The sequence below is a fragment of the Acomys minous genome (assembly GCF_964271855.1).
Source record: "Acomys minous genome assembly, chromosome: 4".
NCBI classification, from domain to species: domain Eukaryota; kingdom Metazoa; phylum Chordata; class Mammalia; order Rodentia; family Muridae; genus Acomys; species Acomys minous.
The window spans coordinates 53,714,363-53,740,697 of NC_140486.1; the positions used below are offsets into that span (position 1 = coordinate 53,714,363).

Below are 26,335 nucleotides of genomic sequence, written 5' to 3' on the forward strand. Positions count from 1 at the left end.
GCATGACAGTTAGGGGCAGCCTGCCAAGAGCGGATGGCAAGGGGGAGGGAACAGACAGATTTGCAAGGCCATGTTTATGCTGCTTGGTCTCTGAACAGCAATTTCAGACAAGCAAAACCCAGCTATATATTAAATTACAATAAAGAAACAGTGGAAGAACATACAAAAAAAATGTGCCCTTGCATTGCAAGGAAAAAAAAATGCAAAGAGCCCGCAAACATACACTAGACAAGAATAGAGTGACACCACTCTCTGTATACCTTGTATTTTTAAATGTGAATACGGATTAGAATAAGAAGCCTGAGGGTGGGGGATGGCTTAGGCAGAGGGACTTGCCAAGAAGCCAGAGGATCGGAGTTACATACACAGGATCACAAGGTAGGAAGAGAACTAACTCCTATGAGCCACCCTCCGACTTCCATCTGTGCCCGGACATGCATGTGAGCATGCATGCGCAAACATACAAATACAATGTAGTAATAATATTTTTGTGAACATTTCCTCCTCTAGTTAGTGGGTGTAGTCTGAGAACAGAAGTGTTCACTGAGCTAACTTTGATCTCTACTGATCTCATTAGCAGCAACTATCTACAGAGTAAAGGACTAAGTTACAAGTAGACTTGTACGAGTACAGCTTTGATTTAGTGTATCATATGATGACGAAGAATAAATACTTATGTTAATGTTTAAGGAAACATTTACACATAAATATGAAATCTAAGAATGCAAGCCAGAGATCGCTCAGTTGGTGAAGTGTCTGCCTCACAAGCATGAGGACCTGAGTTCAGATCCCCAGGACCCAAGTGGTGCTTGGAGGCAGAGACAGGAAGCATAAAAGGCCGGTTAGCCTGGCCTATGTGATGAAGCTGTACGGTGCCTGAACAGAGACTGAAACTCAAGGTTGTCTTTAGATGTGGGCACATATACCCACTGGCACACACTTTTATTTTTTTTAATCTAAGAAAGGAAAAACCCATAATATATACTTCATCTGAAAATCTTGGTTCACAGAAAAGGCTCCAAAGGGATGCCACCCCAGACGCAATGAGCCCCCTTAGAATCTAGTCCTTAGCTTTGAAACACCACTTTGCACTAGAACACAGCATGCCTGGAGGAACTGCTATTTTAAAAACCAGAGAAGCAGAGAGAGTGAGAGTGAGTCTGTGATATTACATATGCAAAAGAAGTACTCAAAGCGACAGTGGGGAAAACACAAGAGGCCAGAAGAGCAGCGCAGAGGAGCCAACTTCTAGAACAAACGGGAGGAAAGGCTGTGTTGAAGATTTTAAGACACAGTGATGTATGTAACATCATTCAGGCCTCGGTGAAAGCCTGCTCTTACCAAAGCATTCAGTCATCAAGAAAGGCCATCCAGGTAGAAACTGCTCTGTAACTTGCTAAGCTCTCTAATATTTTATTATTAAATAATAAAGTGGTCAGCTTTTCCCCTCCCACGTGGTGGAGGAAATCAAGTTTTTGTCTGTTTTGAGATAGGGCCTAACTATGCAGCTCAGTTGGCTTCAAACATATTACATGACCTAAGTGGGTTCTGGAATTACTATCCTGCTTTGGCCCCAACTGCTTTGTGCTGCTGAGATGAGAGGTGGCCGTGAAGCAGGCTCTGGACTAGTCCCAACGGCTAGAAGCCAAGGATATGGGGCTAAACTAGGTATTGCAATAAGGGTCCGTGGAGTCCCACAGAGAATGTGCTGCGACCCAGGGCAGCGACGCTGTCCCATTCTGAGTGGTCCATCTTCAGTGGCAGGATAAAAGTAGTGCCTAAGAAAACTACCAGAGGACAACTGGTCTTTCAGAAATTTCCTCTTACTTCAGTGTATTGCTTTCGCCATAAAAAGAACAAATTACAAATGGTTCATTTAGAATAAAGTTAAATCAAAGGTGAAAACTCAAAGCCAGACATAGTAGCTCACACCTAAAATCCTTGCAGCTGAAAGGCTGAAGCACAGGGACTGCTCAGAGTTCCAGCTAGCAAAGGAGCATAGTAAATTCCAGACCAGTCTGTAGGCTACAGAATGAGGAGCGAGGGGTGGGGACAAGGCCAGAGGTGTGTGTGCGCGCGTGTGTGTGTGTGTGTGTGTGTGTGTGTGTGCGCACGTGTGTGTGTGTGGTGTCAGAAGGAAAGCACGATCTACTGAAAGATGGTAGAGAATGAAAATGGCAACGGTAGAAAGCGAGGAAGCACACCACCTTCTGGCACGTGAAGATTGTGTCATGAACTTTAAAACTCATGGAAGTAACTGCATCTACGAAATGAAAACAAAACAAATACATGCTCACAGGAAGAAAAAAAAAATAGAATACTAGAGGTCAAGACAGAAGTAGGAGGTAACTGTTCAGCTATTTCAGGAATGATGACACATTAAGAGGTCAGCCTGGGAATCCATGCTGTAGGAAATACAGTAGGGAGTAAAGATTGGTTCTGCTCAGGATGGGCCGAGGCATAAGAAACACTTGTGCCCAGAAGTTTGAGATCAGCCTGGGCAACACAGCAAAACTCTATCTCAAACAAAAAGAGGAGGCCAGGATAGTGATCAATACCTTTAATCCCAGCACTCGGGAGGCAGGGGCAGGAACCTCTGTGAGTTTCAGGCTAGCCAAAGCTACAAAGTGAGACCTGATCTGAAAGAACCAAACAAAAACAAAAACAGAATCATGGGCTTAACTTAAAGAGAAAAAGTATTTAAAAAGAACCAACATATAGATAATTGGATACCACTTCCTACATAAAATAGAATAGAAATACGGAAAGAATTCAAGAAGACATCCCCCCCCCCCCAAGATGATTTTTCTGTATAGCCCTGGCTGTCTTGGAACTCACTTTGTAGTCGGGACTGGCCTCAAACTCAGAGATACTCCCACTTCTGCCTCTGGGATTAAAGGCCTGCATCACCATGCCTGACTACAAAACTTCTTTTCTTTTTTTAAAATACTACTGTATGTTACAGATTGAAAACGAACTATATGTAACCATCACTACAAACCACGTCCTGGGAATGGGTGCTGGTGCTCAGGGGTAGAATATCCAACCTTGTTTGGAATTTATACTCCCTTCAGTCTAGACGGATGCTTACTCTCCCCGAGAACACTCCTCCTCAGGCCTCTCTAGACACAGCACTTGCTCTCTGCACACTATGTGCCAGTGTCAGGCAACAATGAACGAGGCCTGAGACACGCTGGCTCCTAGTCAAGAACGTCTGCTGAGAACTGCACTTCTTGACTGGACATACAAAGTTTTGTGCTTTTACAGAAACGAACTGGTTTAATAAAAAACAAAAAACAAAACCGAAGATTTTTAAGTACTTTCTTACCATTCCTTAGCATCTAAGCATCAGATTAGGATGTCTCTTTAGTATTAATGTGTTAAGAGTGCTTGCCTTAAAAATTGCAGTTTGATGCCGGGTGTGGTGGCACATGCCTTTAATCCCAGCACTCAGGAGGCAGAGGTAGGTGGATCTTTGTTGAGTTCCAGGCCAGCCTGGTCTACAAGTGAGTCTAGGACAGCCAAGGATACACAGAGAAACCCTGTCTCAAAAAACCAAAAAAGAAAATTGCAGTTTGATAACCTTAAGATGTGACAAAAGGGATTATATAATATTAAAGAGCTTCTACACAGCACACAGAACAGGGGGTGGGAGGAATTTTTGCTAGCTGTACTTTAGACATGGTGCTAATATATAAGGAACTACAAATAGCAAACAGCAAACAAAATGAAACTTCCAATCTATAAATGGGCCAACGAACTGAAGAGATAGTTCTCAAAAGAAGAAACACAAATGGCTATCAAAGAAATACAAGTTAAGGCTCTGGCGATCCCATTCCACTCAAGTCATAATGATTATCTTCAAGAAAACAAATGGACCAGCAAGATAGCTCAGGGTTAAGCGTGCTTGCTGCTAAGCCTCACACCCTGAGTTCCATATCTGGGACCTGCACAGTGGAAGGAGACAGTAGATTCCCACGAGCTGTTCTGACTTCCTCATGTGTACCTTGGCACACACACAGCTACATAAATACACAAAACAAGTAAATAAAATGTAATCTATATATGAAAGAAGATATGTAAATGCTGATGAGGATGTGGGTAAAGGGGAACCCGCATTCACTGCTGATGGACGTATGAACTGGAATAATGGGGAATAGAGGCTTCTCAAAAAACTAAAACTACCATAAGACCCAGCTAAACCCCTCCCGGCATATTCCCAAGACATCGTCCCTATTCTACCACAGAGATACGCGCATACCCATGTTTATTATTGCTCTACTCACACTATAGGAAGGAAGAGTCAGCTTAGATGCCCATCCACAGATAAATGTGTAATGAAAAGGTGATACATATATGCATGGATGGTGGTGGCGCATGCCTTTAATCCCAGCACTTGGGAGGCAGAGGCAGGTGGATCTCTGTGAGTTCAAGGCCAGCCTGGACTACAGAGCTAGTTCCAGGACAGCCAAGGCTACACAGAGAAACCCTGTCTCAAAAAACCAAAAAGAAAGAAAGAAAGAAAAGAAAAGAAAAAATGCAATTTCTAAGACATTGGATGGATCCGGAGATTATTAAGTGAGGCAACCTAGACTCAAATAACAGGTACATTCTCAACTGCAGATCCTTGAGTTTCATTCTTGTATATACACATGTGGGTGTATGAGTATACACCCTAAAACTAGAGTAAGTGAAGGCAATAAGATACATGTGATTCAGTGTGAAAAAGGAAACTAACTGGGACGGATGAGTATACGATGTGGCAAGACAAAGGGAGGACAGGGCAGCAGAGCAGAGGAAAATCACCAACATGAAATTAGGGGCGAGGGAGACCATCCTGTGTGAGAGCACGTACTGTGCAACCATGGGAAGCTCTCCGAACCCTCAGACCACAGAACAGCAAGTGCAGCCCAACCGTTTAGAGCCCTGGGCTCTTACATCGAGATGAGAGACCGAGGCAGGGGACTTCCTTGAAGAGCATGGGCCAACTAGTCTGGTATATGCTGAGAGAGAAGAAAAAAGAGACCTGTCTGAAACAAGGCAGAAGGTCAGGACAGACACTGAGGTTGTCCTCTGAGCTCCACATGTGCTGTGGTGGACGCTCATCCACTCATTCACACATGTGCATGTGCACACACACACATTGTGTGTGGAAAAGCCTTAAGGAAACCTATTACCTCGTATATTAATTTTTTAAAAAGGGCTGGAGAGGCAGATAGCTCAACACATACAAACGCTGCCTGCTCTTGTAAAGGTTCAGTTCCCAGAACCCACATGGTCGCTCACAGCCATGGGCAGCACCAGTCCCAGGGAATCCAATGCTGTCTCCTGATGACAGCAAGCAACAGGCATGCATGTAGTGCACATACACACATGTAGGCAAGACAGTCACGCCCATCAAACAAACAAAACAAAAAATTCAAAGAAGAACAACAACATAAAAAATTGCTGTTTAAGTTCCTGATTTAAATTTTAGAATACAAATTACTAAATGTAGTACTTGCTATATAAAGAGGCTCTCTCGACAATGACAACTATAAAATCAAAGCATGACAAAGTTTGCAAAGTGCTCAAGATGCTCTGTGTCAGGTAAAGAGGTACTGAGCCAAGATTCAATTCCCTATGTAAAAAGAAATAGCAAATCCACCTCATTACTAAGGAAACTTACATTCATCTTTAGTAACTGGTAAAATTTTTATGTACACACTAAAGAACTGTTTGAAAGTACATTTCACTTTTTTTAAAGATGTAATTTTATTGTGTGTGGGTCCTTGAGGGCTAGAAGAGGGCATTAGGGCCCTGAGCTGGGGTCACAGGTGGTTGTGGACTGTCGGATGTGAGTGCTGGGAACTACACTGATGTCTTCTGAAAGAGCAGCAAGTCACTCACTCACTCACTCTCTCATTCATTTTCAACAAGTACTCTTAATTGCTGAACTATTTCTCCAGTACCTTAAAATATGTTTAAGATTTATTATCAGTGAATGTTTGGTTTGTGTATTTATTTTATAAGCCTATATATCCAGGGTCATGTGAAATTTCTTTGGTGAGAAATGTTTAAGAAGCCCCGATCTAGAGCACCATTTTAACGAGGGAGAGAGATGGCAGAGGGTCCCTGTACCTTAGCGCCGAGTCAGCGGCGTGTGCTGCAGTCGTGGTGATGACAGGAGACTGAGCTCTGGTGGCTGAGACCGTAGCTACCACAGCAGGAGGGATCGTACTGGAGGTGGTCACAGGTGGACGAGACTACAGGGGAGAGAAACAAGTACTTCACTTAGAGCAGAAGGCAATATAAACTATAGCAAAGCAAACGCTCAAGCTCAGCTTTGAAACATAAACCTCCAGGTGAGTATGCCTGCTCCAGAATAGAGGCAAGTCCTCATTCTCCTCATTTTTTTCTAGGTATGTTATTCTAAGACAAAGAGTGGAACCACAAAACCTGCCATGAGCTGTTCTGTATGCCTATAGCCTTAGCACCTGAGAGGCTGACACAGGGGGACTGGGAGCTTAAGCCAAGCCTGGGCTACCTAAACTAACTAAAAAACAAACAGCAACAAAAACAAAGCAAAGCAAACAAACAAATAAAAGAAACAAGAGTGGGGGGGGAGGGAAGAAGAGTAAACAGGACACATGCAGTTGAGGGGAGGAATGCATGACTAGCATATACAAGGCTCTGGCTTTAATTCCCAGCACTGCTGAAAAGGCAGGAAAATTCCCATTTCAAATGACATGGTGGTACAAATCTTTAGTCCCAGCTCTCAGAAAGCAGAGTGGATATTTGTGAGTCTGAGGCTAGCCTGATCTACACAAGAGGATTCTAGGCCAGCCAGGGCTGCATGCTCAGACTGCCTCAACACAAACAAACCCTGCTATCTTGTTTAGACAGCCTATGACTCTGTAATAAAACTAGAGTGAAGGGCCTGCCCTAGTCTCAGCAGTAACTGCGATTTAACTGTTTGGCCCGGCATTCCCATGGTTTACTGTGGTGCTGAGTGGGCATCTAAAACCTCTCACCCAAGCGCCTTCCACAGAGGGCCTGTGAGGCTACTGGCTAGAGTTGCTGGCTCTCAGGCCAAATCAGGATGCAAAAGGCAAACAGGATGACAGAACTCTGCGCTTGCATGAGTCAAGGCTCTCAGAGCAGGGGAGGAGGGCAAACACGGGGCAGAAGACACCTTCAGGTGTTCATACGTTTTCTACGTTTCCATACAAATATTTACCCTATTACTATACCTGTGTGTTGAATTTCTGGCCCTTTTGCCTTACCTGCAATGTACTCAGATCAGACACAGGCTACCACATTTGTTTTTCAAGACAGGGTCTCTCTATAGGTCTGTCTGGCCTGGATCTCACAGAGCTCTGAAAGCCTTCATCTCTCAAGTACTGAAATTCCTTGAGATTTCAGTACTCTCTACACAGGCCTTGTCTGCTTTTTAAGAGAAGCTAATTTGCAAATATTACTTTTTTTTTTGACCCCTGAAAGTACTAGAATTTCCATCTTCTCTATGTAACTAAGCTAAATGCACCTTTCAAAAATTACTTGATCATATGCTGCAGGGTCTCTACTATCTACTAAATCAACATCACACTCTACATGCTAGAAATACCACTAAATCTTTTCCCTTTCCTTTGAGATTTTCAAACAATTTATGTGTACGGTGTCTTGCTTGTATGAACGCCTGTGCACTGCACACACACAGGGCACGTGGAGGGCAGCCGAGGGCATCGGATCCCCTGGAACTGCAGTTAAGGAAGGTTGCTGGCCCCCGTGTGGCACCGAGAATGGACCCTGAAGAGCAGCTGGTGCTCTTAAACACTAAGCCATCTCGAGCACTGTATCTCCTTCTCATGCAGAAGTAATAATATAACTCTATTAGTACTGAGACTATAGAACTCCTTGAGTAAAAGCTGGAATTAAAAGACGTTCAAGTGTAGCTTGGCTACTAGCACGCTTGCCTGGCATGCAAGAGGCCTTGGGTCTGATTCTCAATATGGAAAAAAATGTGTATGTGTACTACCGGAAATGTATTTAGTAGCTGAAGTATCTGCATATATTTATTTATATGGATAAAATGTACATAAAAACTTTAGGTGTTTGTAGAGTTCTACCCAAGTTTTTAAACACTGTCTGTAGCCACCACTGTCTTCCTTGCTACCATTCACGTCCCTTGTCACTTTTCTAGCACCAGCTGTCTCAGCTGTCACTTTCCCCACAAATTCTTATCCCTGTTTTACACTTGCACCACCCAATGGGCATCCTCCGAACTTTTCAGGGCCTTAAAGCACAACTGAGGGCAGCGGCTGGGGTCATGACCTCCCTCAGTGTCTGGTACGGCACTGCAGACATGCAGGCTGAGCAGCCCTGACTCCAACATGCCTGGATTGGCTGGTGTATGAGGTGCTGCACCGCTGGCTGGGCTGTAGCAGCATTTGGCAACTGGGAAGTTGGCCTCAGGACCGTGGTTACTTTAGAGCTGGACATCACAGCAGCAGCTGCTGCACCTGAAAAGAAAACAACTCTCAGTATGGTCTACCAACACAGTGCTTAAATGAGATTCCCAGTTATAATCCCTAGGAAAGGCACTGCCTGCCAAAATCTGGGCAGCATGGAGACTGCTCCAGTATACTAACTACACACACTTCGTATTTTATCACAAGGAAAAGGTGTATTCAAGGGCTGAGCTACCAAGTTTTGTTTTGAAGTTTGTTTATATGCATTTTTGTTTTCATTTATTTATTTATTCATCTTATTTATTTATTTATTTTTGGCTTTTCGAGACAAGGTTTCTCTGTGTAGCCGTGGCTGTCCTGGACTCACTTTGTAGATCACACTGGCCTTGAACTCACATCACCCTGCCTGCCTCTGCCTCCCAAGTGCTGGGATTAAAGGCGTGCGCCACCATGCCCAGCTTAAATGCATTTTAAAATTGCAATTAGCAAGTACAAAAGTAATGTTTTGGTTTGGTGCCATAAGAGCGGCACAGTATGGTGCCAAAGCCTAAACACATTAATCACCACGCTATGTCGTCACCTTCTCATGCTGTCTTTGTTCCTTAAGTGCAGATGTAAGGCAGATAGGGTCTTAGCGTTGCCATGAAGGTAGTTTTGATACCACAGACCCATAAGAGTCACTGAATGACATGCTGGGAACTGCTGGGTTATGGCAGGACTGAGTAAACCTGGTTTTGTTTATTAGTTTGATTTTTCCCCCCCAACAATTTCCACCTGGTTATAACTCCTAAAACACATTACAACTTATTTGAACTTACTTATAAGAATAAGTCAATCTTATCCCAATGGATATTAAAAATTAAATAAGCATTATCATAAACTTAAAAAATATTTTAAGCCATGAATGGTACAAACCTGTAATCATAGCAATTGGAATGTAGACAGAGGCAGGACAATTACTTTGAGTTCAAGGCTAGCATGCTACCAAGTTCTAGGCACGTCAGGGCTAACAGCAAGACCCTGTGACAAGCACAACACACCCAGCCAAGGGAGGTGCTGTGTGCCTATCAACAGCTCTTAGGATCTACTGCAACTCTAAAAAGCACACAACAGGCCACATTAGAAATCCGTATCACTGTAGGTTTATCTCCACAGCCCTGTGACTTTAGGTTGACTGTGCACACATTCGCTCACCCTGCCCTCTGGCACATGTGCATCTGCTATTGTATTTCCGGAATATGAGAAACACGTGCAGTTGTTACCTCGAGGTAAGTGGGACGCTCCGATGTGAAGAGGGGGCCCGGGGGCATTGCTGCGGATAATGGACATCTGCACATTGGTGGTCATGATGTGATGCAGGTTACTGGGATGCCCCTGGAACAATCAGGATAGAACATAATTTTCACAAGGACGGTCATAGCCATTCATTTCCTATAGAAAGTCAGTGCCCTTCAAATTGGATCAGATTGTTTTTCAGGTTCTTTTCCTTCCCTTTTTGCTGTTGTGGTGATTTCCAGGGCAAAGACATGTATGACTCAAGGGCTGTACACTGGTCTACACTCTTGAATCAGCCCTTTCCTTTTGGATACTGAGTATCATCTACAACTGTAATACCCTGAGCATACTCAATCTCAACTGTCAGACAGTGAGCATCCCACAGGAAAGGGGTTCTGAGAGTACCTCAGTATCGATTTCTCATTTCCCATATTATAACAATACAAGCATGTCAGAAGTAAGTATACTTCAACAGGCCCAACTAGTTACTAGACCCTAGGGAAAGGTGAGATAGCCGACTGTCTTATTCTTAGTAGCTCATATCTGCAACATCAGTTTTTCACATTTGTTTTCTCTTTCCACTACCTGATACACACGTACTATCCTCCAAGAAAACCTAGGACACTTCCAGCAATACTGCGGGGGTGTTCCTGACCACCAGTCCTGTCTCCCTCTAACCAAGCACATGGACTGCTCATGACTATAGCGCCTGGCAATGCTATGTGCTCCGCAGACATCGCCTACCCAATAAGCAGCCTGGGTTTTACTCCTTCAGTGTTACTATCCCTCTATGGGTTATCAGTAACCATTTAATTATTTAGGGCAGGGCCTACTGTATCCCTGAGTTAAAGTAAACACATAGTGATCAACAGTTTGGAACTGCAGTTAGAAAACTAACAAATGAGGAGGAAAAAAGTAACCTGCTGTCCACTGATTGTTGCCACAGGAATGGCGGAAGCTTGAGGGATGCTGCTCTCCATAGTAACAGTAACCTGTCCTGGAACTTTCGGGGGAAGTGACATGGTAGAAGGGGGAGCAGGAGCAATGGGACGGCTAGGCATGGTGGGCTTCGGGGGTGGCTGCAAACAGAAAACCACAGGAGACATGTCAGTAGCTTTGCTCGAGTGATGCACACTTTGCTTTAAAAGTCCAGCCTGGAGAGGGCATACAGAATGAGACAGGTACAACATGGTTCACCTGTCAGAATCACAGCTTTGCTACAGAACTACCAGCAGCTTACAGTACAGAGGACGGAATGTACAAGCATGGCTAAATGTCCTACTTGGAGCCACATGGAAAGTACACAGCAGAACTGGGACTAAAGCCCAGGTTTGCACAGCTCCCACTATATGCCTTGCCTTCTACCCAATCCTGCCTCGCACATTTGCACAGAAGTAAACACAACTCTCAGTAACTAAAGCATTAACCCAAGTAACACACATTGCAACATGCTCAGGTGCCCCCCTGTAAGTGGAACAATTACCAACATCACATTATCTAGCAGCCAGGTATGGCTCACACCTGTAATCCCAGCAACCAGGAGATAGAACCAAGAGGACTGTCAAAAGTTTGAGCCTAGCTTGGTCTTACAGGGAGTTTCCAGTCCAGCTTAGACTATAGTGTAAAGTTTGTCTCAAAACAAATAAACTGATAAAAATGCAGCAATTAAAAGAGTAACAGAGAAGTGCCTGGTGCCCGGGGCAGTCCCATCACTGAAGAACAGCAAACCTCTACAGGGAACACTCAAGTGACAGCCAGAGGGGAAAAGTTGAAGGAGCACGTTAGGACACAACCTAAGATTCTGGTAGCTTTGCTACATGTGTGAGCTGTCTTCAGCCGTGGTTCAGTGTGAAACTTTAAATTCTGTTACCTTCATAAGTCCTTCCGAAAAAGAGAGTGGTACTGCTGGTGTCAGGTGCGCTGGTGGGGCTGTCACTGCAACAGGAGTGGCTGAGGCGACGGCATGGTGTGCGGGCAGCATCTGTACCTGTGGATAGGGCCTTACCACGACCGGCTCCTGCTTCTCTTCCCGGGGTGGCAGGGAGCTGCTAGGGCCCACATGTTCCCTGGCACCAACATCAGCATCTCGGCCAGACTCATCGTTAACTAGGGAAAATATTAAAATGCAAAAGGAATATTACAGTTCTTTCTAAGGTTAACCAATACAACACAGAGCAGGATGAAATAGCGACCAATTCCTTGTGACACTGTTTTCTTTATGCTACTGCAGTCCAGACAGGCCTCTAATTTGTGATCCTCCAGTCTTACTGAGCCTCCGGAGTGCTGGGACTCCATGTATCTATCATGACCAGCTCTCATGTAAGGCTTTTAGAGAGCCTGGCTAACTTGGAACTCATTATAGAGACCCAACTAAACCCAGACTTGCAGCAATCCTTCTGCCTCTGCATTCCAACTGCCGGGACTATAAGCATGCCCCACGACTGACACAGAAGTCTTTCTCTCCTTTTTTAATAAGTGCTTTTACTTGCATGTACTGCACGCATGTATGCTACACGCATGTGTGCCTGGTGCCTCTGGAAGCCAGAAGAGGGCTTCGGACATTCTGGAACTGGAGTTAAAGATGGTTGTGAGCCAAACCCAGGTACGTGCAGAAGCAGCAAGTACTCTGAACTACTGAGCCATCACTCCAGCAACTTGTAAGGCTTGTCCTGATGGCCAGTGGAGCCAAGAGTCAGGAATGTGGGAATATGAACACAGGGTCCTGGACAGTGAAAATAAGTGCAAACAGTAGCTGGAGAGAGGGCTCAGTGGGAAAAGAGAGAAAGACCTGCCGCCAAGCCTGCCTGCCTGAGTTTGATCTAGCACCTACATAGCAGAAGGAGAGAGGCAACGCCTGCAAGTTTTCCTCTGACTTGCACACATGCATGCACACAGACACACAAAATTAAAACAAAAAACTCTCAGGTAGTTAAAAGTACACTCTAGGGTACAGCTTCATTTATAATGGCTTGCTTGTTTTTTGAGAGAATGTCTAACTTTGTAGGCCAGATTGACTTGCGATCCTCCTGCCTCAGCCTTCTAAGTGTTGAGATTGCAAGTATGCAACACCATGCCTAGCAAAAGTTATAAAAAATTGACATTGAAAAGATATGTTTAGAGCCAGGCGTGGTGGTGCACGCCTTTGATCCCAGCACTCAGGCGGAAGAGGTAGGCGGATCTCTTTGAGTTCGAGGCCAGCCAGGTCTACAAAGACAGTTCCAGGACAGTCAAAGATACACGAGAAACTCTGTCTCAAACGCCGTGCCCCCTAAAAAAGATATGTTTAACCTTCAATCAATAAGAGTTCCCTGCCTAAAGATATGCTGGTACAGTAGTGGCACAAAGCCGTGGGAGTAACCAACCAATATCTGACCTGAGTTATCTGTGAAATGGAACCCACACCCGACACTGCCTGGGTGGCTAAGAACCTGTGACTAGATAGTCCAGGGACTAGGGGAAACCCTAATAATACTGTTCTGCTAAAGGAGCATAGCAATAAAATGACTCCTAATGACATTTTGCTATACTTATAGATCAGTGCCTTGCTCAGCCATTATCAGAACAGCTGCCTCCTGCAGTTGACAGGAACAAACACAGAGACCCATAGCCAGGCAGTATGCAGAAGGAGAGACCTTGCAGCACTCAGTCCTAAATTGGTTGAATCCATCAAATCTCTCTCCTCAGGGCTCATGGAACCTTGTGGAAGAGGAGGCAGAAAAAGTGTAAGAGCCATACAGGATGAAGGACACCAAGGAACCAAGGCCTTTGAGACACAACAGGGCTGGCACACATAGGAACTCACAAAGACTGTGGCAGGCACATGCACAGATATGGGCTCCTACAGGTGAAAGAAGAGAACAAATGCCCCCCCCCACTCTCTAACCCAGAAGCTGTCTCCAGATGATAGCTATGTGCAAATGAAAAATTAATTTTTTCCAAGGGAGTCTCACTGGGGAAACAAAACACTCTTAAGGAGAGGCTGCATGCCCAGCAGTAGATGGCCAATATAAATGAGGACTCAACAGCATCTTTAGAGGTTGTCTCATAAACGGTAAGTATCAGGGCTTTTCCCATCTACCATGAGCTCTGAATATTAGCGTTGACAGACATGAATTTTTTCCTATAAAAGATTCAAATCTGCTTTCTAAAAATGCTTTGTTAAATACAAGTTATTCTGTTGATAAGATTGATAATTCAATATTAAAGATGAATTTGATTTAATTAAAAAAAGATATGCTTAAGTCAACATTCTGTAATAAACAAAGCTTTCCATCTTCAAGCGAAGCTCTAAGACACAGGATGTTTTAATGGGAGGTGAAACATTCCACTCTGCAGGAAGTAAGCAACTCAAAGGTTTCAGGAAGTCCCTGGAGCTGACCAGATTCACAGGCCCTTACTCCTAGAGCACATATGTATTGTAAGGATTGCTAAGAGGCTCTCTCAGAGTAGCTAAGCCACCTGACACAGCCAGAACAGCCAGGCTGTCTAGAAAGGACACTCTCCAACCTGTTGGATTGTTGGTAAGTTGTGCAGTGTGCTCCAGTTTCCAGCTTTTGTGAGTCACAGCTCATCACACCATGCTGAGGTGGGTTTTGGTGCTGTAGCTCTGTCTTTGAGTCATTCTGTTCCTCTAAGTAACTCCTCACCCACATTTCTATAATTAACCCCAATAAACTCAGTGATTCAGGGTGGACGTTGATGGTATTTTTATTTTGGCCTTCCAGGGGTTTGCTAGATGTGAGTAAATGTTTATTCATGCTTCCCCAGGAACAGTGTCATACAAAAGTCAAGTGAATTCAAGGCTAGCCTCAGCAACTTAGTGAAACCTGGACTCAAATATAAAAAGTTAAAAAAAGTTGGGGACATGGCTCAATGGTAAGTAGGTGCCTGCCTGGTATGCATGAACCCCTAGGTTTGATCCCCAGAACCACAGAGGAGGGGGAAGAGGTGAGAAGAAAGGGGAGAGAGAAATAGAGCAAAGAGGAGGGAGAGTTTAAATATATATATAATATTTCATATATATTATATATTATTTCCCAACATGAAGAATATTCAATTCTCAAGAGTGGAGATAGGGATGAGAGGTAACTTCCCACTGTATTCCCTTTTTCTTTTGAATTTTGGACTCCCTGGACACATAATTATTGAAAAGTTGAGAAAATGGAAGAATAGCTAATATAGTAGTGCAAGCCTACAATCTAGGCGATCAGGAGGCCAAGACAGGAAGACTGAGGCCAGCCTTGCCTAGCACCGCTCTAGTCACTATCCTCTGAAGACAGAACTCCAGGAGTCTGAGGCCAGTGTATCTATACAGCAAATTCTAGGCAAGCCAGGGTTGCGTGGTGATACCTTGTCTCTAAATACATAAAAAGTGAGGATCAAATACTAACATAATAAAGGATGATAATTGTGAAAATACTAATTCACATTTGTTTCTTTTTCTTTCTTTAGGTTTTTTGAGACAGGCAATCTGGCCTGGAACTTGTTTTATAGCTTAGGCTGACCTTGAACTTGCATCTGTCTGCTTGTCTCCTGAATGTCAAAATTAGAGGTGTACACTGTTTCACCCAACTTCTTAAAGTAATACCACGCTTAATTTTTATAACATAAAACATTTACATAAGCAGAAAATTTAAGCTATTTGAAATAAAGATCCTTGAAAATCTACATACCAAATACACTAACAGTTAACGTTTCAATAAAATCTCTGGACACTTCTTACCTCTTTCTAATTGGTGTGGGTTTTTATTTAACTATTTTTCAGCTAATTGTAATGTATATAAAGGCAAGTAACTGCTAATGATATAGTTCAATGGGCTTTCACAAACAGAATTCACCCAATGTAACAACACCCAGTTGAAAACTAGCATGCCACTTTGAGCTTGACATAACCAAACTTACAGCAAACACACCCTCTTTTCCTTCACTTACAGATAGGACCAACACACACTACTGCACAATCCATAAAATTTTCATTTTCTTAATGTCACATCATGCGTAACAGTGTGAATAAGCCACAAGTCATCTATTTAACTGCCGAGAGAAATTTAGCATAGCTTTCACGCTCTGCTATCGTAAGTGGTAGTACTGGATACTGGTGTCGCCTGCATACAAGCCGACCACTGCTAAGTAATGACTGTAATGTATATGGCATCTTTTTAGGGGTGTATAGTATATGCGGGTGTGCAGAGAAGATGCATATTTTGGTTTGTGCCCTCTAGAGGCCAAGGCTGACAATGGATGTCCTTCCTCTACTTCCGCCACCTTATGTTTTGAGACAGGTAGAGCTCAGCATGTTGACTAGAGCCCCAGGGATCTGCTTGTTTCAGTCCCCCAAAACTAGCTCTTCACATGGGTATGGGGGATCTTCAACTCAGATCATGCTTGCACAGCAAACACTCTACACACCGAGTCACCTCCTTAATCCCAACTTACTACATCATTTGTGAACAGATGTGAGACTCTACTGCAGTCTTTTAAACTGCTGTATTCCTGATGGTTATTTTCTGTTATCCCAAAAGCTTTGCCTAATAAATTCTTCAGGAAAATGCTTCTGAAAGAACATGAGCTAGATGGAATGATTTTTTTTAAGGTTTAAAAAAAGTATTATTTTAAAATTATGTGTCTGCATGTGCATGTTGAGTGCAGGTGCCCTTGGAGTCCTGAAGGGGGCAGACTCCTGGGGTTGGAGTTAGTTACCGGCAAGTGTGACTGACCTGAGGTGCGTGCTGGGAACTCAACCTAGGTGCTCTAGGAAAGTAGGAAGTACTCTAGGAGAGTCTTCTCTCCAGACGCAACTGTTTTTTCTATTTCACACGTATCTGACTTGAGTCTCCCAGAGCACTCACTCAGAAATTTTACATTTGAGATTCATATAATTACTTGACTGAACTACAACCTAGTGCAGTGGTTTTCAACCTGTGGGTGGCGACCCCTTAAACAACCCTTTCACAGAAATTGCCTAAGAGCATCAGAAAATACAGATGTTTTACATTATAATGCATAACAGTAGCAAAATTACAATTATGAAGTAGCAATGAAACAATTTTACGGTTGGGTCTCACCGCAACATGAGGGACTGTAATAAAGGGTCACAGAATTAGGAAGGCTGAGAACCACTGCAATAGTGTCTATGTGAAAAGAATCCAATGACTTAAAAAAAAAAAAGATTTATTTATTTATTATTATGTATACAGGGTTCTGTCTGCATGTACATCTGCAGGCCAGAAGAGGGCATCAGATTATATTATAGATGGTTGTGAGCCACCATGTGGTTGTTGGGAATTGAACTCAGGACCTTTGGAATAACAGGTTGTGCTCTTAACCACTGAGCCATCTCTCCAGTTCAATTCAATGACTTTTTACGGAAACTTTCTCAGCATTCTTGTGAGCAGAATGGCGGTGTAAAATATTCATGTTTAATTTTCTATGCGATTGTCAATGTGCTTTCCAAAGCAACTGCACCATTTTATGTCTCTGTCAGCCGTGTTTGTGGGAGCCAGGCATTCCTCCCCCTCACAAGTCCCTGACACACACCCAGCCCTTCTAGGGTGGGTAGCACTACAACGCCTAGCAACGCTCAACAGTTCTTATAGGACCCAAAGTTAGTCCATCGCCTTCAGTGAAGCGCACATCCATCTCTTATCCATTTATAATCAATTACTTTACTAAGGAATAATCTACATATAAAATCCACCAATTCGCCAGACAGTGGCGGCACACGCCTTTAATCCCAGCAGTTGGGAAAGGCAGAGGCAGGTGGATCTCCGTGGGTTCGAGGCCAGCCTGGACTACAGAGTGAGTTCCAGGAGAGACAGAGTTGTTACAGAGAAACCCTGTCTCAAAAAACAAAACAAAAAAATATTTTAAACCAATCAATTCTTTGTGTAAAATAACAACCTCACAGTCTGTAATGTTGTAACCATGACTCAATTACTCACATTACACTGCACAGTGGCCCGTCACAGCACAGTGGCCCGTCACTGCACAGTAACTAGTTCATTCATGCTCCTCTGCTACCAACCCCCTCCTCCCTGGACAGTACTGACTGGCGACGTCCGGGGTTCTGCACATAGCGAATTGTGGAGCGTGTGGTTCTTTTCCTCAGTATACCACTGTAGGAAAATCCAGCCACGCGCGTGTGCAAGGGTACCGCTGTCCCGGAGGGCTTTGGTTTATACAAGAGCGGTCCATTAAACAGATACAGTGCAATTTGCTTATCTAGTCATCATCTGATAAGCATTTGAATTTTCCCAGTTTTTGGCTATTAGAAACAGAAAATCTATAAGCATCTGAGTACAAATCTTTGGATAAGCATACATTTTCACATTAAACACTGAGTTAGGATCGGTCAGTTTTGAGTTAGTATTATTTTTTAAAGATTCTGCCCAGCTGTTTTTCAAAGTGGCTATACCACTGAGAGTTCTATTGCTTCAAAATCAGACCAATGCACGATATTCAGCCATCCTAACTGTAGTTAACAGTTTACTGTCCTGAGGATGAGAAAGAAATGTTAAGCATCTTTCATGTACTCCTTTCTTTCCTTTTTTATTATGTATACAGCATTCTGCCTGCACGTACGCCTGCAGGCCAGAAGAGGGCACCAAATCTCATTATAGATGGCTGTAAGTCACTATGTGGTCGCTTGGAATTGAACTTATGACCTTTGGAAGAACAGACAGTGCTCTAACCTCTGAGCTATCTCTCCAGCCCCTCATGTACTTCTTTTGGCACTCAGTTTTTACGGTTGGGGATCTATTAAGAAGACAATAAAATTTTTTTCTTACAATAAAGAGACTCTTTAACTTTTTATTATTTAGTTATAGGAGTTCTTTCTAGATTCAGGATATGAGTCATTACAAATATGGTTATCAAAAATACCCCTTTATCCTTTGTTTTGGGCATCCTCTTTGATACTGGTAATGAGTCTTTTTTATTTTTATTTGTTAAGATTTATTTATTTATGTATAGTGTTCTGGCTGCAGGTATGCCTGCAGGCCAGAAGAGGGCACCAGGTCACACTATAGATGGTTCTGAACCACCATGTGGCTGCTGGGAACTGAATTCAAGACCTTTGGGAGAGCAGTCAGTGCTCTTAACCTCTAAGCCATCTCTCCAACCCCTAATGACGTCTTTTGAAACGAAGTTATTTTTAATTTGTATCAACTGTTTATTTTACAATCAGTATTTTTTTGTGACCTTAGAAATTTTTGCTTACCAAAAAGTTGCAAACTGTTTTTCCTATGCTTTCTTTTAGAAATTAATTGTTTTATATTTAGGTTCCATTGTACATAGTGAATTAATTTTTCTTTTACCTAAGAGGAAAGTTATGGTCAAGGTCTATTTTTCCCATATTGTGGTATGGCTCTGTGGGCAAAAGCACTTGTCATGCAAGTCTGCTGGGCTGCATTTGATCTGCAGGTCTCAAGGTAGAAAATAAACAAATCTTAGAAAGTTGTTTTCTACCTCCATACTGGTGTGTTGGCTGAGGTTCATTTCCATATTTGATTCTACATTTCTGTTCAAAAACAAAAAACAAAAAACAAAAAAAAAATTGGGCCGGCCATCCATCCATGAACACATGGCTGTTTTGGAATAATTTACTTTACTCTATTCATCTACATTATGCCAATACAACACCATCTTGATTATGAAATTTTGTGAGAAGTTGTGAAATAAGACAATAATAATTTTCTATTTGCTGGGGTTATAACTGCTTTAGAAATCCTAAAACCCTTTGGATTTCCAAATAAACTTTACAACTGGGCTGTCAAAACTCTACAAAAAGCACACAAGGGTATTATGATGATTTTTACACACACACACACACACACACACACACACACACCACTTAGGGAATAAATGATGGTGTTGAAAATATTAAGTACATCAATTTGTGACCATCAAGATTTATCTAGTTATTTAACTTTGTCTTAAATATTCTCTCTGTTTCCTTCTCTCTTTGTTGAAATAGGGTCTCATTATGTAGTCTTGGTTGGCTTAAAATTTGCTATGTTGACTAAGCTGGACTTGAACTCACAGAGCTTTGCCTATCTCTGCCTCCTGAGTGTTGGGAGCAAAGTTGTGTGTTACTTTACCCAGCCTTACATACATGTTCTTTGTTGTTTGGTTTTTCAAGACAGGGTTTTCTCGTGTCATCCTGGCTATCCCTGATTCAATTTGTAGACCAAGGTGGCCTCAAACTCACAGTGATCCACCTGCCTCTGCCTCCTGAGTGCTGGTATTAAAGCTGTGCACTATCATGCCTGGCTACATTTATGTTCTTTTCATTTGTTTGTTTGCTTTTCAAGACAGGGTTTCTCTGTGTTGGCCTTGGCTGTCCTGGACTCACTTTGTAGATGGGCTGGCCTTGAACTCACAGCGATACACCTGCCTCTGCCTCCCAAATGCTGGGATTAAAGGCGTGTGCCACAACACCCAGCCACATATATGTTCTTTTTTTTTTTTTTTTTTTTTTTTTTATCCCCCACCCTGTTCCCCACATATATGTTCTTTAACTTATCTCCTACTGCAATTTTTTTGTGGCTATTGTCAATGAACATTAGCATAAAAATCTCATGTCTAAGCTGAGAAGATGGGTCAGTCAGTAAAGTACTTGCTATGCAAGTATGAGACCTGAGTTTGCATTACCAGTGCCCACAAAAAGTCTGAGTGTGGTGGCGCACACCTGTAACCACAGCTCTTGGTGGGCATGGAGGCTGCAGAGACAGATTCCTGAAGGTCAGAGGCTGGCCAGCCTAGCTAAATCAATGAATTCCAGATTCAGAGAGACACTGTCTCAAAAATGAAAGACGGAGAGTGACTAAGGAAGACACTTGACATTGATTTTGGTACACATACATACACCCCCAGAAACACATACATACATTATGAAAAACTTCACTGTCTATTGCCAGAAGTTAGCCATGTAATGAACTTCTGCACTCATCTTGTAGCCTCTAATTTTACTGATGTCATTTATTCTGACAGCTTTTTCAAAATACGATTAAGATTTTGTGTATATATTAATCATATTGTTTATGAATAAAGGCCATTTAATTTCTGTCTCTCCATTTTCCATTGTTTTCTTTCTTGGTTATCCAAACCAATTTTTCCCTAGTTTAAAAAAAAAAAATTAGGAAAATGGACAAATTCTTAAGCTTTTCTAAAGCCTATTTGGTCCACGAAGACTAATTTTTAACCACTCTATTAACTAGAATGCACTAATCACTCCCCATCAGGCATTCATCTATCTGCTTCCTCCATACACTTGTGCTTACATAGATTAGTTTACTTTGGGGTGGGGGAGGTAGTTGAGGATCAAACCCAGAGATCTGAGCACTCAAGACAAGCACTGTGCCACAGAGCTACGTCCCCAGCCATGTTTCTGTTCACCCTCAACAAAACAGAGTCTTGAAGCATTAGCTATTTCTACTTCTTAACGCTGAACATATACTTAAAATTCCTGGCATGCTTAGGACCCCAAATCCTCTCTTGTGAAACAGAGAAATATGTAACTACTTAGGTGAAAACTTCCTCTCTTTCCTCAGCCTCCTCTTCCATTGTGAGTAGGGTCTCACGTACTCCACGACAGCCTTGAATATGCTATGTAGGAAGGGTTGATCTTGGACTCCTGGCCCTCCCGCCTATGCCTTCTAAGAGCTGGGATTAGAAGCACGTTCCCCCATGTCCCACTTACGCGGGGCTAGGGACGGAACCAGAGCTCCGTCTGCTCGGCAAGCACTGCTAAGGAGACTGCCTCAACAACTTCTGAAAAGAGGGACACTGGGTTTCTGATGGTCAAGGAGTTGTCACATCACGTTGGACTGGTCAATTCTACTCAATACTTTTTGGAGAATAAATTTGATTTACTTAAGAAAATAAAAGAAAAAAGAAGGTGAAATATACTGATGTGAAAAATTAAGAGGTAGACTATTGATGCAAAATTTCAAAAACCCATTATTACGATGTGGGCTGGGCCTTGAAACATGTGGAGAGGAGAGGAGCGTGAGGGCAAACTGTAGACAGTGTCTAGAAAAGTGATTAGTCTTGATTCGTATCAAGACTCACTGCAAAGCTTCAAAGATAATCTTCCTCTCCTTTTTCCATAAGTAACTCTCATTTCTTTCCCTTCAAAAACCAACGTTCTCAGCTCCATCTCTTTTCCTGTCTCATGTGTCCCATGGCCTTGAACGTGCTTGGTAGCCAGCCTTTTGCTACAATGCTTTAAACTGCTTAGCTTTCTTCAATTACCCAAGTGCTAGGAGTACAAGTGTCTATCACTGCGCCTAACAAGAAATAAAGAACTTGATATGGCCGTACAAGACCTTGACTACAACTTGTGCTATCCACTATAGCAAGGAAATGCACATAAGGGTTCATGGGACACACGGGTTCGGAAATATTGTAAAAGATAAAGTCAGCAAAGACATTTAAAAAATGACATCAAGGATGAATCCTCAAGGAGGAAAAATCAGACAAATAAATGAACCTGGAAAGGAAGAAAGGTTGCACCATAGGGAGGAATCTACACGCCACAGAAACTGAAGACATTATTATATTCAGGAAAACCAGTACATAGTGTCTAGTGGCAGGCGTAGAGCAGCTGAAACTAAAACAGATCTATAACTGAAAAGGTAGCCGGAAGTAGTCAAAGCAATAGAAATGAGCCCAGAACAGTATATAAAGGCCACAGCTCAGTGTTAGATACAATCAGCCAGGCATGGTGGGACAAACTTGGGATCCCAGAACTCTGTTGAGGTAGGAGAATCTTGAGGCTAGCCTGAGCTTCACTGTGTGCCAATGCTGGGGGTGAGGCTAGCCTGAGCTTCACTGTGTGCCAATGCTGGGGGTGAGACTAGCCTGAGCTTCACTGTGTGCCAATGCTGGGGGTGAGGCTAGCCTGAGCTTCATTGTGTGCCAATGCTGGGGGGTGAGGCTAGCCTGAGCTTCATTGTGTGCCAATGCTGGGGGGTGAGGCTAGCCTGAGCTTCACTGTGTGCCAATGCTGGGGGTGAGGCTAGCCTGAGCTTCACTGTGTGCCAATGCTGGGGGGTGAGTCTAGCCTGAGCTTCATTGTGTGCCAATGCTGGGGGGTGAGACTAGCCTGAGCTTCACTGTGTGCCAATGCTGGGGGGTGAGGCTAGCCTGAGCTTCACTGTGTGCCAATGCTGGGGGTGAGGTGAGAGACAGAGTACAAATAATAACAAGAGATGCTTGAGCCTTTGGCTTGACTGATGAGTAAACAGCAGCAACAACGCTCGCCACAGAGAACGTAAGAGCTGGATGGTGAAGAAGCAGGCCAGGAAAAGGTGTTTATTTCTGCTTGCAATATGTACCTAACACAGAGTGAAAACAGAACGTGAAGATTGCTGACAGGCTTTGACAATTCTTTGAGGGTGGAAGGGGTTTATCTGATGCATTTTAAGATGTAAGTGCTTTAGTTGTGACAGCCACAAGTGGCTCTAGACATTGCCAATTATGGTTACAGGCAATATCACCTATCAGTGAGAATCAACCAATCTACAGCACTCAAAGGACATATTACGAATAAAACCCAAGTTACAAATATGTACATATACTTTTCAGCCCTCTTTTCCAGGGCTGGGGAAATAGCACAGTCAATAAAGAGCTTGTCAGTCTAGCACTCAGAGTCCCAGTCTCAGTGAGGGACCCTGGATCAAAACACAAGGTGGGCCATTCCTGGGGAAGCATGTTTGAGGTTGAGGTTGACCTCTGGCCTCCCCCCCCCTCCTCACACACACACTCTCTCTCTCTCTCTCTCTCTCTCTCTCTCTCTCTCTCTCTCTCTCTCTCTCTCACACACACACACACACACACACACACACACACACACACTCACTTTCTTTTTCTTTCCCTAATCTTAAGGTGCTAAGAGGCAAAGCTTCTGTCACACTCTCTGTTGGGTTCTCTCGTGGCACTATTACCGTAACTATACACCAAGAGCTAATTAAATGGTAACATACACATAACACTTAAAAAATGGTTCTTATAAGCATGATTTACTAAAGTTGCACACTTAACCTAGCATATATAAATGATTTTTTAAAAAGAGCGAAAATGCCTTATTTTAAAAGTGTATCAAAATGTCCTTTCCTCAAAGTCAGTAAACTAGTAATTATGAGCAGGATTTTGCTAATTTGAAGTTAGTAACACTCTTGAAACAGTAAGCAATAAAAAAAGAAATATAGAAGTTCTCACCTGTGGCAACTTGGTTTATCAGTCCTGTGGAACCACTGTTTGTGATCTGTGACGGTGCCTGGCTAAGCCCAGGGGAAGGGGTTCCTAACCTGGGAAACTGCTGAGAACTCATTTCCACCTGCAAAATAAGTCGAATGCCATTACCAGATTCTGAAATGAGAACCAACATTGAGAGATCAATGCATCTTTAGTACTCATGACATCTCTCAGAAATACAAATACAGCTTCATTTATCTAAAGCAGTGAGTTACGATCAGTGGTGCGGACGTCTATTGAGGACTTTTAATGTACTAAGACTGAATTAATAATGACAGCCTTTTTACAAGTGTTGGAGGCTACTAAAATACTTACGGATCGCTATACTGGGCGGGGTGGAGGTGTGGGGGTAGGTGGAATACTTAATGTTATATAGCAGCCAAATGGTAGTTATTACCAGAACCATAGGCTATGTATGTAAAAATTTATGGAAAACATCATGGCTCTTTTAAAGGATAAGCCTCACACCAAGGTAAATAGAACCTTAATTAGTATGTCATAATGCCCAGCCCCAAGAAAGGATTGGCAATCTTACATTAAGACACGATGCTTGCGGGATCCTCAGAGGCTTTTCCGTAAAGGCCTCCATTTAAGGATTTCCTTTCTTCCTCATCATGGGCAACCTCCCCCAACCCGAGGCAAGTGTAGAATTCGAGACCTTCTCCCTGATCTCTAAAATCGTCTTCCACTTTTTCCTTCGGAGTCAGGCTTCGCCGATCTCCCCTCTAACCCCATTCCTCCGCCGAGATCCTAGGACACACGTTTCCAGACACCCCGGGTGTCCGGACTCTGTCTCCCGGGGAAAACGTCCTACGAAGCCCTTTTGGCAAGATAAGCAGTGTGCCTTTTTTTTTTTTATCTGTGGACGCCACGAAGGGCTCGAGGGGCTCCGCAGGCACGGAGGGAACGCGATTCGGAACGCGTCCCGGGCCCGCCCTCAGTTCAGCCCGCCCGCCACACTCACCCTACGGCCAGCCGCCGCTCCGCTCCTAGTCCTCTTACCACCCAACCTACCCCTGCCTCCCCCGCCTTCCCATTGGCCAGACGCGAGGCGCATCATTCTACCCAGCACCAATCCGCAGCTGCCTGCGCGTTCTGGGCCCGCCCCGCCCTCCCGCCGGCCACCAGCCAATGAGATGCCAGTCTTGCTGGGGGCGGGGAGCAGCCTACACTCCTTGGCTAGACCAATAGCAAGGAAAGACAGGCAAGCCCTGGCAGAAAGGCGGGGATTCGGGAGGCCCCGCCCCGCCAGGGGTCTAAAAGCGGCGGGCGCAGGGCCCGGATGTGGAGAGTCACTTTAAACTGCTCCAGCAGCCAAACTCCCTTAGGCCGTCCTCCCTCCCGCTGACTTCCCTGCGGAGGCCCGCGTCCGCCACACCCCCACGCCCGGGGCTGCCCACCCCTCGGGGTTTCTCGCTCTTGCTCGCACCGATCACCCGGACCCTGCCGCCGACTCAGCCTCTCTGCCTTGCTCGCTGAAGAGCTGGAATCAGGACCGCAAGAGCTGGGGCGGCTCTGTCCTTCCCCAGGGACGAGCACCGGGACTGGCCATGCAGTCCCGCCCCCTTGACTCCTCCCCTCCCTCCCGGTTCTCGTCCTGCCATTACCTGGGCGCGGCCTCGCCGCCTGTAGCTTGCTCCAGTGTGCTCTCCGCTTTTGGAGCTAATGTCCTGGGGCTCCGGACTCGCAGCCACCGCCGAGCCGATAGCACTCTGTCCCCCACCCCTCACTCCAGCGCTGCTGCTTCCGCCGCCGTAACGAGACTTTCGCTTACTGGCTGCGACAAACCCCGCCCCTCTCCCGGACAGCCACTCCTCGTCTGCAGAGAGCAAGACCGCAGTCGGTCCCGCCTCTCGGAGCTCCAGAGGCCCCTAGGAAATGTAGTCCTCCAGCCCTAAGAGGGCGGGGCCTGGGCGACCGGACGCGGGCTTCACGGTCCTTCATAGTCGAGACTAAAGATTGTGCTGCCATTTCTTTGCGGGGCTGAGATGATAAAGGATTCCACGCTTTCGCCTCTGCGGGAAAGTACCCGGTTGCATTTTACCCCAGAGGTGGAGGCACTGCGACGCCTAAAGAGTAAAAGAGGATGGTTGTGGCAGCCCCAAGGGCCCTCCGAATCCACATTCTGCCCCCTCCCCTCGGTGCACATAGGACTGACTGAGTCTTGGCTTCGTGGGATCATTGGAGCGGCTGGACACCGCAGGAGCCAAGCACCCGCCTGGATCGGGCTCAGCGCATACATTTGGATAAGGCAGCTCCACTTTCGCTCAAGTCTTCCGGATTACAAAGAGAGGGGTGGGGTATTGTTTTGCTTGTGATGGAAGTTTATAGAGTTTATACCTTTGCCAGAGATG

At 44.3% G+C, this 26,335-nt stretch overlaps 1 protein-coding gene across 5 annotated transcripts in view; it reads right to left on the reverse strand.

The window, feature by feature from the left end:
• Nucleotides 1-25,743, reverse strand: part of SAP130 (Sin3A associated protein 130) — a 79,744-nt gene extending 54,001 nt beyond the window's left edge. For 2 of the 5 annotated variants that reach the window (XM_084780568.1, XM_084780567.1), the window contains exons 1-7: nucleotides 24,517-24,918; nucleotides 23,946-24,063; nucleotides 11,596-11,831; nucleotides 10,646-10,804; nucleotides 9,713-9,824; nucleotides 8,377-8,501; nucleotides 6,121-6,245 (exon numbers count right to left, since the gene is read on the reverse strand). In XM_084780568.1, the coding sequence (XP_084636694.1) occupies nucleotides 6,121-6,245; nucleotides 8,377-8,501; nucleotides 9,713-9,824; nucleotides 10,646-10,804; nucleotides 11,596-11,831; nucleotides 23,946-24,063; nucleotides 24,517-24,570 (929 nt within the window). In that variant the 5' untranslated portion in view covers nucleotides 24,571-24,918. Of the gene's footprint in view, nucleotides 1-6,120; nucleotides 6,246-8,376; nucleotides 8,502-9,712; nucleotides 9,825-10,645; nucleotides 10,805-11,595; nucleotides 11,832-23,945; nucleotides 24,064-24,516; nucleotides 24,920-24,945; nucleotides 24,991-25,588 lie in introns of those variants that run through there. The other 3 variants (XM_084780571.1, XM_084780570.1, XM_084780569.1) reach the window with 3 other exon arrangements.
• Nucleotides 25,744-26,335: the final 592 nt, after the last annotated feature.